The sequence below is a fragment of the Rana temporaria genome, chromosome 8, assembly GCF_905171775.1.
Source record: "Rana temporaria chromosome 8, aRanTem1.1, whole genome shotgun sequence".
Taxonomy (NCBI): domain Eukaryota; kingdom Metazoa; phylum Chordata; class Amphibia; order Anura; family Ranidae; genus Rana; species Rana temporaria.
In genome coordinates, this window is record NC_053496.1 from 166,821,561 (window position 1) to 166,835,139 (window position 13,579).

General features: G+C 45.4%; 2 protein-coding genes across 2 annotated transcripts in view; one reads left to right on the plus strand and one right to left on the minus strand.

Annotated features, from left to right (window-relative positions):
- The window catches only part of LOC120909931 (oocyte zinc finger protein XlCOF6.1-like), a 487,791-nt gene that overhangs the window by 103,919 nt on the left and 370,293 nt on the right, over positions 1 to 13,579 (minus strand). The window lies entirely within an intron of this gene.
- On the plus strand, positions 1,981 to 7,464 carry LOC120909890 (gastrula zinc finger protein XlCGF26.1-like). The gene is made up of 3 exons (XM_040321681.1): positions 1,981 to 2,179; positions 2,297 to 2,387; positions 5,885 to 7,464. The coding sequence occupies exons 2-3, from the start codon at positions 2,306 to 2,308 to the stop codon at positions 7,405 to 7,407; spliced, it is 1,605 nt and encodes a 534-aa protein (XP_040177615.1). The 5' UTR covers positions 1,981 to 2,179; positions 2,297 to 2,305; the 3' UTR covers positions 7,408 to 7,464.

The following is a 13,579-nucleotide window of genomic DNA, read 5'->3' on the forward strand; positions in this document are numbered from 1 at the left end:
CTACTAGAGCCATGGGCGCCTCCTGGGCAGCACACCACCAGATCTCTATGGCTCAAGTTTGCAGGCGGCAACCTGGTCTTCTGTCCACACGTTTACAAAATTCTACAAGTTGGACGTAAGAAGGAATACTGATACTGCCTTCGGGCAGGCAGTGCTGCAGGCTGCAGTTTGAGACCCTCGGATTCCGGGGGCTCCTCTTGTTCGAGTTAAATTTAAAAATTTTATTTTTCTCAACTAAGTTGGATTTATTATGATTTGAGTATATCTCTAAATTAAATCCTTTTGTCTTGGAGATGTTCTCCCTCCCCTCATTGTAAGCATTGCTTTGGGACATCCCATATAGTAATGAATGCCGCTCTGTGTCCCGTGATGTACGATAAAGAAAAAGAGATTTTTAATACAGCTTACCTGTAAAATCTTTTTCTTGGAGTACATCACGGGACACAGAGCTCCCACCCCTCTTTTTTGAGGACCATTTTGGGAGGCATACTGCTTGCTACAAAACTGAGGTACTCCTCCTATGGGAGGGGGTTATATAGGGAGGGGCATTTCCTGTTTGAGATTGCCAGTGTCTACACCTGAAGGTACTCCATATAACCCATATAGTAATGAATGCCGCTCTGTGTCCCGTGATGTACTCCAAGAAAAAGATTTTACAGGTAAGCTGTATTAAAAATCTCTTTTTTGGAGTGCGGCTGTCCAGCTTTTGTCCTTTTATTTTTGCTATCGGTGCCCATCAGTGCTTCCTATCAATGCTCATCAGTGCCGCCTATCACTGTTAACCACTTAAGGACCGGACCAATATGCTGCTAAATGACCCAAGGGGTTTTTACAATTCGGCACTGCGTCGCTTTAACTGACAATTGCGCGGTCGTGCGACGTGGCTCCCAAACAAAATTGGCGTCCTTTTTTTCCCACAAATAGAGCTTTCTTTTGGTGGTATTTGATCACCTCTGCGGTTTTTATTTTTTGCGCTATAAACAAAAATAGAGCAACAATTTTGAAAAAAATGCAATATTTTTAACTTTTTGCTGTAATAAATATCCCCCAAAAACATATAAAAAAACATTTTTTTTCTCAGTTTAGGGTATTACGTATTCTTCTACATATTTTTGGTAAAAAAAATCGCAATAAGCGTTTATCGGTTGGTTTGTGCAAAATTTATAGCGTTTACAAAATAGGGAATAGTTTTATTGCATTTTTATAATTTTTTTTTTTACTACTAATGGCGGCGATCAGCGTTTTTTTTTCGTGACTGCGACATTATGGCGGACACTTCTGACAATTTTGACACATTTTTGGGACCATTGTCATTTTCACAGCAAAAAATGCATTTAAATTGCATTGTTTATTGTGAAAATGACAGTTGCAGTTTGGGAGTTAACCACAAGGGGCGCTGTAGGAGTTAGGGTTCACCTAGTGTGTGTTTACAACTGTAGGGGGGTGTGGCTGTAGGAGTGACGTCATCGATCGTGTCTCTCTATAAAAGGGATCACTCGATCGATGCAGCCACCACAGTAAAGCACGGGGAAGCCGTGTTTACATACGGCTTTCCCCGTTCTTCAGCTCCGGGGAGCGATCGTCGCACTCCAGCGGCGATCGGGTCCGCGGGACTCCCGGAGCTTCGGACCGGGTCGCGGGAGCGACCCACGGCTGGGTACTAGTACAGGACGTACCTGTACGTACATGTGCTCAGCCGTGCCATTCTGCCGACGTATATGTGCAGGAGGCGGTCCGGAAGTGGTTAATCAGTGAAGAAGAAAAAATTCTTATTTGCTAAATTTTACAACAGAAACAAAGAAACCGTGTGTTTTTTTTTTTTTTTATTCAATCTTTTATCGTTTAACAAAAGAGAAAAACCTAGTGGTTAATAAATACCACCAAAAAAAAAGTCTAAAAAAAATGATAACAATTCCACATGGGTACAGTGTTGCATGAACGCATAATTGTAATATAAAGTGCGACAGAAAGTTGAAAATTGGCTTGGGCAGGAAGGGGGTGAAAGTACCCAGTACTGAAGTGGTTAAAAAAAACTAAATTCAGTTATGGTTTACATCTACTTTAACTTTGCCAGTGTGTGCTTCTCACAGATGGATTCAGGAATAGAAATACACCGGAGAGATGTCTCCGTCCTCTGTATTCTGCACAGGAACATCAGAAGATCCCTCAGGATTATCAGGTAACATCTTGGATCAGGTCTATATGTCTATGCTGATTTATGTTAAGTTTAATACAGTGCTAACATTCAGTTTAGTCTTAATGTCATTTACTGTATTTTGTTTTTTGTGTCACTCAGGATAAAAACATGACTAAAGATGAAGAAGAGCCGTGTGTAAAGGCTGATGATCAATGTAAAGAGGAGGAGATCCCTCCAGAGATCAGCACAGGTGAGGAATAAACACTAAGGCCCAGATTCTCAAAGGAGATACGACGGCGTATCTCCAGATACGCCGTCGTATCTCTGAGTCCGAGCCATCGTATCTATGCGCCTGATTCTTAGAATCAGTTACGCATTGATTTGTATTAGATCCGACCGGCGTAAGTCTCTTACGCCGTTGGATATTAACTGCATATTTACGCTGGCCGCTAGGGGCGTGTACGCTGATTTACGCCTAGAAATATGTAAATCCGCTAGATACGCGAATTCACGAACGTACGCCCGGCCGACGCAGTACAGATACGCCGTTTACGTTGGGCTTTTCCCGGCGTAAAGTTACCCCTGCTATATGAGGCGTACCAATGTTAAGTATGGCCGTCGTCCCTGCGACAAAATTTGAAAAGTTTACGTCGTTTACGTAAGTCGTCCGTGAATGGGGCTGAACGTAATTTACGTTCACGTCGAAACCAATACGTCCTTGCGGCGTACTTTGGAGCAATGCACACTGGGATATGTCCACGGACGGCGCATGGTTAATTTACATAACACACGCCCACCTCTTCACAATTTGAATTAGGCGGGCTTACGCCGGCCTATTTACGCTACGCCGCCGCAACTTTCGTTTGAGAATACGGCACTTGCCTGTAAAAGTTGCGGAGGCGTAACGTAAATAGGATACGTTACGCCCGCACAAAGATACGCCATTCTACGTGAATCCGGGTGTTTAACGTTAGGGTTACAGGAAGAGTAAGGCCCCGTACTCACGACCAAACATGTCTGCTGAAACTGGTCCGCGGACCAGTTTCAGCAGACATGTTTGGCCGTGTGTTGGCCCGAGCGGACCATTTTCGGGCGGATCGGACAGGTTTCCAGCGGACAACTGTTTCCTGGACTTGCTTTAAAACAGTCCGCTGGAAACCTGTCCGCCCGGACATGTACGGTCGTCTGTACAGACCTACCGTACATGTCCTGCCGCCCGCCATCCCTCGCATGCGTCGAATGACTTCGACGCATGCGTGGAAGCATTTTAAAGGCGGGCCGCCCACGTCGCTGCGTCATTGTCGCGGCGACACCGCGTCATCGACGCGGCGACACCGCGGACAGGCCCCGCGTATTGTTTACGCGCGGACCTCTGTTCGATGGTGTGTATAGCCATCGAACAGAAGTCCCCGGGCAGTCCACGGGCAGACATGTCCGATGGAAACGGTCTGCAGACCGTTTTCATCGGACATGTCTGGCCGTGAGTACAAGGCCTTAGTGTCAGGGTTACAGGATGGATTTGTTTTGGGGTTCAAGGGAGGGTTGGTGGTAGAGTTACAAGCATGATCTGTTAGGGTTACAGGGAACGACAGTGTTAGGGTTACAGGGGGGGGGGGTAAATGTTAGGGTTACAGGGAGAGATAGTGCCAGGGTTACAGGATGGATTAATTTTGGGGTTAAAGGGAGGGCATGTGTTAGAGTTTCAGAAAGGGCTATTGTAAGGGTTACAGGGAGAATTAGTATTGGGGTACAGAGACGGTTAGTGTTAAAGTTATATGGAGGATTAGGGTTAAAGTTACAGGGAGGATTAGCATTGGGGTACAGAAGGGGTTAGTGTTGGCGATATATGGAGGATTAGTGATAAGGTTACAGGGAGAATAGTATTGGGGTACAGAGAGAGTTAGTGTTAGCGATATATGGAGGATTAGTGATAAGGTTACAGGGAGAATTAGTATTGGGGTACAGAGGGGGTTAGTGTTAGCGATATATGGAGGATAAGTGATAAGGTTACAGGGAGAATTAGTATTGGGGTACAGAGGGGGTTAGTGTTAGCGATATATGGAGGATTAGTGATAAGGTTACAGGGAGAATAGTATTGGGGTACAGAGAGGGTTAGTGTTGGCGATATATGGAGGATTAGTGATAAGGTTACAGGGAGAATAGTATTGGGGTACAGAGAGAGTTGGTGTTAGCGATATATGGAGGATTAGTGATAAGGTTACAGGGAGAATTAGTATTGGGGTACAGAGGGGGTTAGTGTTAGCGATATATGGAGGATTAGTGATAAGGTTACAGGGAGAATTAGTATTGGGGTACAGAGGGGGTTAGTGTTAGCGATATATGGAGGATTAGTGATAAGGTTACAGGGAGAATTAGTATTGGGGTACAGAGAGGGTTAATGTTAGAGTTATATGGAGGATTTGGGTTACAGTGAGGATTAGTGTTAAAGTAACAGGGTTATCGTTGGGATTACATGAAGAATTAGTGCAGGGGTACAGGGGGGGGGGGTCTAGTATGAAGGTTACAGGAATGATTAATTTAAAACAGGTGGTGGCACCTCCTCTTATATATAGGGCCTGAACACCCAATAGACATGTAACAAATCAGAGAGAGAGAGCGCCTCCATCTAAGGATGAACAATAAAAGGCTTGTCATACGGAAAAACACGGAAAAGGCACTCATTCAGTGGAATGAAGGCTGTGCATGTCGTCTGTGAAACGGTAGATATCCTTCAAGCTGTGCAAAGAGTGTCTGGTGTGGATGGATTTCCCTGTGAGGCAGATGGGCAGCTGCAAGAGCAAAAAAAAGGCCTGCTGGGTTGATGGTAGCTGTGACTGGCTGGAGGGCACGTGGCAGCTTGAGGATGTGTTGTTTAGTGCTCTGCTGCTAGATAGATGGATTTCAAAGCGGCTGTTTCTGAGGGCTGGGACGCCGACTACCCTGCAGCGCAGTGGCGTCCAGGTCCTGTCATCCCGCTGGAGGTGGATCATCTGAGATCGGGAATCCCAGAGCAGGGCTTTTTGGGAAAAAATTACACTTTTTTTAATTAAAAAATAAGACAACAGTAAAGTTATCCCCATTTTTTTTAATATTATGAAAGATAATGTTACGCCGAGTAAATTCATACCCAACATGTCACGCTTCAAAATTGCGTCCGCTCGTGGAATGCCGACAAACTTTTACCCTTTAAAATCTCCATAGGCGAAGTTTAAAAAATTCTACAGGTTGCATGTTTTGAGTTACAGAGGAGGTCTAGGGCTAGAATTATTGCTCTCGCTCTACCAATCGCGGCGATACCTCACATGTGTGGTTTGAAAACCGTTTACATATGCGGTCGCTGCTCACGTATGTGTTCGCTTCTGCGCGCGAGCTCGGCGGGACGGGGTGCGTTTTCTGGCTCCTAACTTTTTTAGCTGGCTCCCAGATTCCAAGCAAATTTGTCAAACCCTGTCCAAGAGGATGACGTCAGTACATCGAAGGGGCGTGGGTGAATGTTTCAGGGCTCCGCCCGTTTGTTTTGTCATAATGACTGGACTGCTCGTATGATTGGGGTAGTTGACGTAAGTCTGGAACAATATTACTTTAGGCATCCCATTGATTGCTGTGCACTCTTGTAATTGTAAAGTGAAATGATTAAAAAAAGTACTTCCATTTACTTTTTTATCTTTCTGATTTTTAGCGTTGCAGAGCCTTATTAAAAATGAATTCAGCCATTTCTAAGTATGTCTAGTCTCTTTATTTTACTAGGCGGTGAAATAGAAGATGATGACATCATATCCAATCCTTTGGAAGAAAACACCCTTACCCCAATTCTTGACAATGCAGATCTCTCGTATGATCCGACTCATTGCTCATCTGACGTCGCTGATCATACAGCTCGTATTGGAAGTAAAACATTCTTGTGTTCCAATTGGAGTAAACTTTTTTTGCAGAGAGAGGACCTCCCTCTCCCATTACACCAGGGAAGTCCCGCTACAGGAAAGACATATTCGTGTTCTGAATGCGGAAAATCTTTTACTAAAAACTCTCATCTCCTGAGACACAAAATGAGGCATACCAAGGAGAGGCCATTTTCGTGCCCCGAATGCGGGAAAGGTTTTATACAGAGGTCTGATGTCATTCAGCATCAGAGAATTCACTCGGGGGAGAAGCCGTTTTCATGTTCAGAATGTGGGAAATGTTTTAGCCGAAGATCATCTCTTTCCATCCATACGAAAGTTCACACAGGGGAGAAGCCCTACTCCTGTTCAGAATGTGGAAAGTGCTTCAGCGAAAAGTCACTCCTACTTATCCATGCGAGGAGCCACCTGTCTACGAAGCCATTTTCCTGCTCCGAGTGTGGCAAATGTTTTACGCAGAGAGCCCACCTTACCTTGCACGAAATGAATCACACGGGAGAGAAGCCATATTCATGTTCTGAATGTGGAAAACGTTTTAAGGAAAGGTCAGTCCTGGTTATCCATTTGCGCTCTCACACATGCGAGAAGCCCTTCTCCTGTTCTGAGTGCGGGAAATGTTTTGCGCAGAGGGCCTACCTTCATTTACATCAGATGACTCACACTGGCGATAAACCGTTTACCTGCTCTGAATGCGGGAAATGTTTTTTACAGAAATCCGACCTCGTGAGGCATCAAAGGACTCACACCGGGGAGAAACCCTATCCATGTTCTGAGTGCGAGAAATGTTTTTCCTCGAGGTCAAGCCTTACTACTCACTTGAAAGTCCACACAGGGGAGAAGTCGCATTCATGTCCAGAATGCGGAAAGTGCTTTAGTGAAAGATCAAGCCTCACCATGCATGGTAGAACACACTCAAAGGAGAAGCCCTTTTCCTGCATCGATTGTGGCAAATGTTTCACCCAGAGAGTCCATCTGATTTCCCATCAAGCCACCCATTCTGGTCATAAGCCGTTTTCCTGCTTGGAGTGCGGGAAGTGTTTTTCATGGGAGAAAGAACTTACTGCACACCACAGGACACACACGGGGGAGAAACCGTATTCTTGCTCCGAGTGCGGGAAATGTTTTGCCAATAGATCGAACCTTGCCATTCACAGGAAAATACACGCGGCTGTGACACCATTTTCCTGCTCCGAGTGTGGAAAACGATTTAACAAGAAAGTAGGTCTTGTGTCGCATCAGAGGACTCACACGGGCGAGAGGCCATTTTCATGTTCTGACTGTGGGAAACAATATATACATAAGTCCTCCCTTGCATCACATCTCAAAACCCACAGGAAACAGGAGGTTCCTGGCCCTGAATGTGACTATTAACCGCTTCCCGACCGCCGAATGTAGATATACGTCGGCAGAATGGCACGTACAGGCACATTGGCGTACCTGTACGTCCCTGCCTTTCCGCGGGTCGAGGGTCCGATCGGGACCCCCCCCCCCGCTACATGCGGCGGTCGGATTTCCTCGGGGAGCGATCCGGGACGACGGCGCGGCTATTCATTTATAGCCGCTCCGTCGCGATCGCTCCCCGGAGCTGAAGAACGGGGAGAGCCGTATGTAAACACGGCTTCCCCGTGCTTCACTGTGGCGCTGCATCGATCGAGTGATCCCTTTTATTAGGGAGACTCGATCGATGATGTCAGTCCTACAGCCACACCCCCCTACAGTAGTAAACACACACTAAGTGAACACTAAATGTTACAGCGCCCCCTGTGGTTAACTCCCAAACTGCAACTGTCATTTTCACAATAAACAATGCATTTTAAATGCATTTTTTGCTGTGAAAATGACAATGGTCCCAAAAATGTGTCAAAATTGTCTGAAGTGTCCGCCATAATGTCGCAGTCATGAAAAAAATCGCTGATCTCCGCCATTAGTAGTAAAAAAAATAAAAATGCAATAAAACTATCCCCTATTTTGTAAACGCTATAAATTATGCGCAAACCAATCGATAAACGCTTATTGCGATTTTTTTTACCAAAAATAGGTAGAAGAATGCGTATCGACCTAAACTGAGGAAAAAAAATATGTTTATATATGTTTTTGGGGGATATTTATTATAGCAAAAAGTAAAAAATATTGAATTTTTTTCAAAATTGTTGCTCTATTTTTGTTTATAGCGCAAAAAATAAAAACCGCAGAGGTGATCAAATACCACCAAAAGAAAGCTCTATTTGTGGGGAAAAAAAGGACGCCAATTTTGTTTGGGAGTCACGTCGCACGACCGCGCAATTGTCTGTTAAAGCGACGCGGTGCCGAATCGCAAAACCTGGCCTGGGCATTTAGCAACAAAATGGTCCGGGGCTTAAGTGGTTAAACCATGAAGGACAGTAAACTAGCCCTTTGTTCAGATATTTTTGAGACCCCTGTCATATAATATAAAGATCCAGCAGGGACAGACCCTCATAATGGACACAGAAGGTCTGCAGACTTGGGAACTCATCTCAGAAATTCCACCAATAGTGGAGTCCAGAGGAGACGGAAGAAACTGAAGATGGTTTAACTCGCCTGCATCCAAAAAACGGAGAAATATCTGTTTTGGATGGATGGCCATTTATCATTGTCATGGGTGATAACCCAAAGCTTCCTTCATACAAATGTATCCAACAAACAACTATGGCATGATATATTCTTATTTGTGAATGAAATAAAATGCACTGAAAATGATTATTGTTTTATTAGTATGATTCGTTATTGTGTATAGATAGTCCAGTGTTTCTCAACCTTTTTCCAGTCGGGGCGCCCCCTTAAAAAGTATTTTCAGTCTTGAGGCACCCCAGTCCAAGGCTTGGTTCACATTACGGTGTGTCGCAGAACACGCGCAAAATCGTGCTCATTCCTGACACACAGACAAATGCTCTGCTCTTTAGGGGTACCATTTTGGTACCTCCACACATTGGAAACGTGGGGTGCTTTTGCTGTAGTGCATTTTTGTGGGTACAATGAAATGAATGGGCTGCCCTACATGCAGCTACACAGATGTGAACCAATGGCTTGTTCACATGTCATAGGGGCGGTAAAAACCACATGGTTGGGACGTTTTTACCACCCCCCAACTTCTCCACCTTTAGCTGCAGAGGGTGTTCACATGCTGTGGCTGCAACTGGAGGTATACCGAGGCTGCACTGCAACTACCCCGCAACTGTGTGCATTGCACGGTTGCGGTGTAGTGATGCTGCATTTACTGACTTAAAACAGGTGGTAAAGAGGCATGCCTCTGAAAAGCGATCTGTGTATGGATTGCTTTTCAGAGGAGCAGCAGTCCTTGCTGCTATTAAACAAGCCCTACAAAAGCCATTCTGATGGTACAGGAAAGTAACATACATACAGACACATGCTTACACACACATACATACACATGCGCGCACACACACACATATACAGACAGTCACATGTGCACACACACACACATGTATAAAGCCATTTTAAAATGAATCTAGCTTCTAGCTCAGTACCTTTCCAGATTCCTCATTCAGCCGGGTACTGCACTCTAGGGGGAAGCAGAGAGCACAGCACACTCCTCTGCACTTTACTTTCACTTTTGAAGCCGACAAAGCTTCTCACAGTCTGGCAGGAGTGCAGGCTCATCTGACAGCCTTCTCTCCACTGACCCCGCGGCACACCTGAGAACCTCCGACGGCACACCAGTGTGCCGCGGAGGAATTGCTTGAGGAATTTGAACCATAATCAACCTTTTTTTCCCAGGGGACACACTGGGATTAATATAATTCTTAGTATTTATATTGATTAGAACGCTGGTACTTTCTTGGATTGAGTTGCAAAAGATAAACTGTGTATCTATTTAAAGATTGTTGCCACCAATCTTAGTGCCGGGCAAGATCAGATTGGAGCTGATTAATTGCTTACCTGCACAGCATCCTGCCCTGTAATTTTCACTGGGGGCTGGTACCCCTAACACAGATTGCATGTTATTGGGGAGTGTTATTTTATATTTTTTCATTTTTTTGGAGACATTTTTTGGACACATTTCTGATTTTGTTTGGTTTACTACTTCACAACTTATGTCTTTAACACTTTATTACCGTATTTTCCGGCGTATAAGACGACACCCTAATTTTCCAGCTAAAATGTTGGTTTTGGGATATACTCACCGTATAAGACTACCCCCTTTCCTACTAGTCATGCCTCGCCTCACGGTGCCACCATTGCATGCCAGACTATGCCACTACATGCCAGACTGTGCCCCATTACATGCCAGACTGTGCCCCATTACATGCCAGACTGTGCCCCATTACATGCCAGACTGTGCCCCATTACATGACCAGACTGTGCCCCATTACATGACCAGACGTGCCCCATTACATGACCAGACCGTGCCCCATTACATGACCAGACCGTGCCCCATTACATGACCAGACCGTGCCCCATTACATGACCAGACCGTGCCCCATTACATGACCAGACCGTGCCCCATTACATGCCAGACGTGCCCCATTACATGACCAGACTGTGCCCCATTACATGACCAGACTGTGCCCCATTACATGACCAGACTGTGCCCCATTACATGACCAGACTGTGCCCCATTACATGACCAGACTGTGCCCCATTACATGACCAGACTGTGCCCCATTACATGACCAGACTGTGCCCCATTACATGACCAGACCGTGCCCTTACCTTATCCCATGCGAATCGCGGCCGTGTAACCTAACATCTTACCTTACCAGAATCGCGGCCGTACGATTTTTCAAAAGCCGCGCCTCCGACGTCTTCTGTTCCGTGATAGGCGGAACATTCAGCTTCCCAGGAGGCACTGTGTCCAGTGTTCGCCTATCACGGAGGCCCTCTCGTCCGAGGACGAGAGGGCTTCCGTGATAGGCGGACACTAAACACAGGACGAGAGGCCCTCAGTGATAGGCGGACACTGAACACAGTGCCTCCTGGGAAGCTGATTGTTTCCGCCTATCACGGAACAGAAGACGTCGGAGGCGCGGCTTTTGAAAAATCGTACGACCGCGATTCTGGTAAGGTAAGATGTTAGGTTACCGCCGTATAAGACGACCCCCGACTTTTAAGAAGATTTTAAGGGGTTAGAAAGACGTCTTATACGCCGGAAAATACGGTAATTCATTTGTTTATGCTCAGCAATTCACTTAAACCTAGACGGTTATACACTTAATGTTAGTGGTACAGAAGCGTTCTGACGCTCTTTCCCACCCACCCTATTGAGCATCTAGCACAGTGTATTGCACCCCTGCACAGGATCCTGACCTACACCATTGTTGGTTTTTTATTTTATTTTATAAAGTTAATTCAACTCCTTGTGGTTTGGCACATTACCACCTCAGGTACGCACCCACATCGTGATAGACTGCCATCCATCTGTGGCAGCGCATCCCTATTGGCATTATCAACGGGTAATCTGTCAAGGCCCCCATCTATTTCAGGGGTGTGCCACAGCAAAGGAAATCCATTCCATTGGGTTTACCTTCTATTTGACTACCCAATACCTGTTTGTTAACAGGCATACCGATCACCATCCGGTGATCTAGCTATTATTGCAGCGCCACCATCCCACAACAGTAAAGTTAGGCCAATTTTTTTTTTATATCTTGTGAAAGTTGATGTTACACCGAGTAAATTGATACCCGACATGTCACGCTTCAAAGTTGCGTCCGCTCGTGGAATGGCGACAAACATTTACCCTTAAAAATCTCCATAGGCGACGTTTAAAAAATTCTACAGGTTGCATGTTTTGAGCTACAGAGGAGGTCTAGGGCTAGAATTATTGCTCTCGCTCTAACGATCACATCGATACCTCACGTGTGGTTTGAACACCGTTTTCATACTCGCGTACTGCAGGGGTTGACAAATTTGCTTGGAATCTAGGAGCCAGCTAAAAAAGTTAGGAGCCAGAAAACGCGCCCCGTCCCACCGAGCTTGCGCGCAGAAGCGAACACATACGTGAGCAGCGCCCGCATATGTAAATGGTGTTCAAACCACACATGTGAGGTATCGCCGCGATTGGTAGAGCGAGAGCAATAATTCTAGCCCTAGACCTCCTCTGCAACTCAAAACATGCAACCTGTAGAATTTTTTTAAACGTCGCCTATGGAGATTTTAAAGGGTAAAAGTTTGTCGGCATTCCACGAGCGGACGCAATTTTGAAGCGTGACATGTTGGGTATGAATTTACTCGGCGTAAAATTATCTTTCATAATATTAAAAAAAATGGGGATAACTTTACTGTTGTCTTATTTTTTTATTAAAAGTGTAATTTTTTCCCAAAAAAGTGCGCTTGTAAGACCGCTGCGCAAATACGGCGTGACAGAAAGTATTGCAACGATCGCCATTTTATTCTTTAGGGTGTTAGGATAAAAAATATATATAATGTTTGGGGGTTATAATTAGAGGGAAGAAGATGGCAGTGAAAATAGTGAAAAATGACATTAGAATTGCTGTTTAACTTGTAATGCTTAACTTGTAAAACCAGCGGCCACCACCAGATGGCGCCAGCTCACAACAAAAAATTTTTTTTTTTTTTTGCCCACCTTCCAAGCCAAGTCGCCAGGACACTATTTCTAGTCGCCATGGCGACCTGGCGCCCGGGATTTGTCGATCCCTGGCGTACTGTATACGTTCGCTTCTGCACACGAGCTCGGCGGGACGGGGCGCGGTTTAATTTTTTTTTAAAAATCTTATTTATTTTACCTTTTATTTTGAATCCGTTATTTTTATTAAAAAAAAATGAATGTAAACATCCCTTGTAATAGAAAAAAAGCATCTCAGGACCTCTTAGATATGAGCTCTGGGGTCAAAAATACCTCAAATCTCATATTTACACTAAAATGCATTTAAGGGCATTGGGTGGAAGTGACATTTTGACGTCGCTTCTGCCCTGCAATGATATGGAGACGGGTGGGGGCCATCTTCCCCTCACTCATCGCCATGTCAAGGGGGATCATTGCGGCCGGGTCCCGGGCGGCGGGTATCACTCGGGTACGGCTCGCACGGCACCCCCCCTGAATAGCCAGGCTGTGTGTTACCTAGTCTGCCGTCAATCATGCTGTGACCGCGCCATGCCTCAGTCGCGGAGGGGGGGGCGTCGGCCTGACACCCCCCCAGTGTGTGGCACCTGGTGCCGCCCGCCCCCTGCTTAGTCCGCCATTGTTTCTAGTGTGAATGGGGCCCTTACAGTTTTTCCCTTTGGATCTTCTCACTGCTCAATGAACAGAAGTTGATGATGCTGATTCAATGTCCAATCACAAAGTAGCCATCGATAACCTAGGAAACCACAAAACTGAACCAGGAAATAAGCAAGGCAATCACCTGGCTGTGCATTGTTCAACAGGTATGTACAGTACCTCACAAAAGTGAGTACACCCCTCACATGTACATATTTTATTATATATCTTTTCATGTGACAACACTGAAGAAATGACACTTTGTATCTACAATCTTGTGTAGTGAGTGTACAGCTTGTATAACAGTGTACATTTTCTGTCCCCTCAAAATAACTCAACACACAG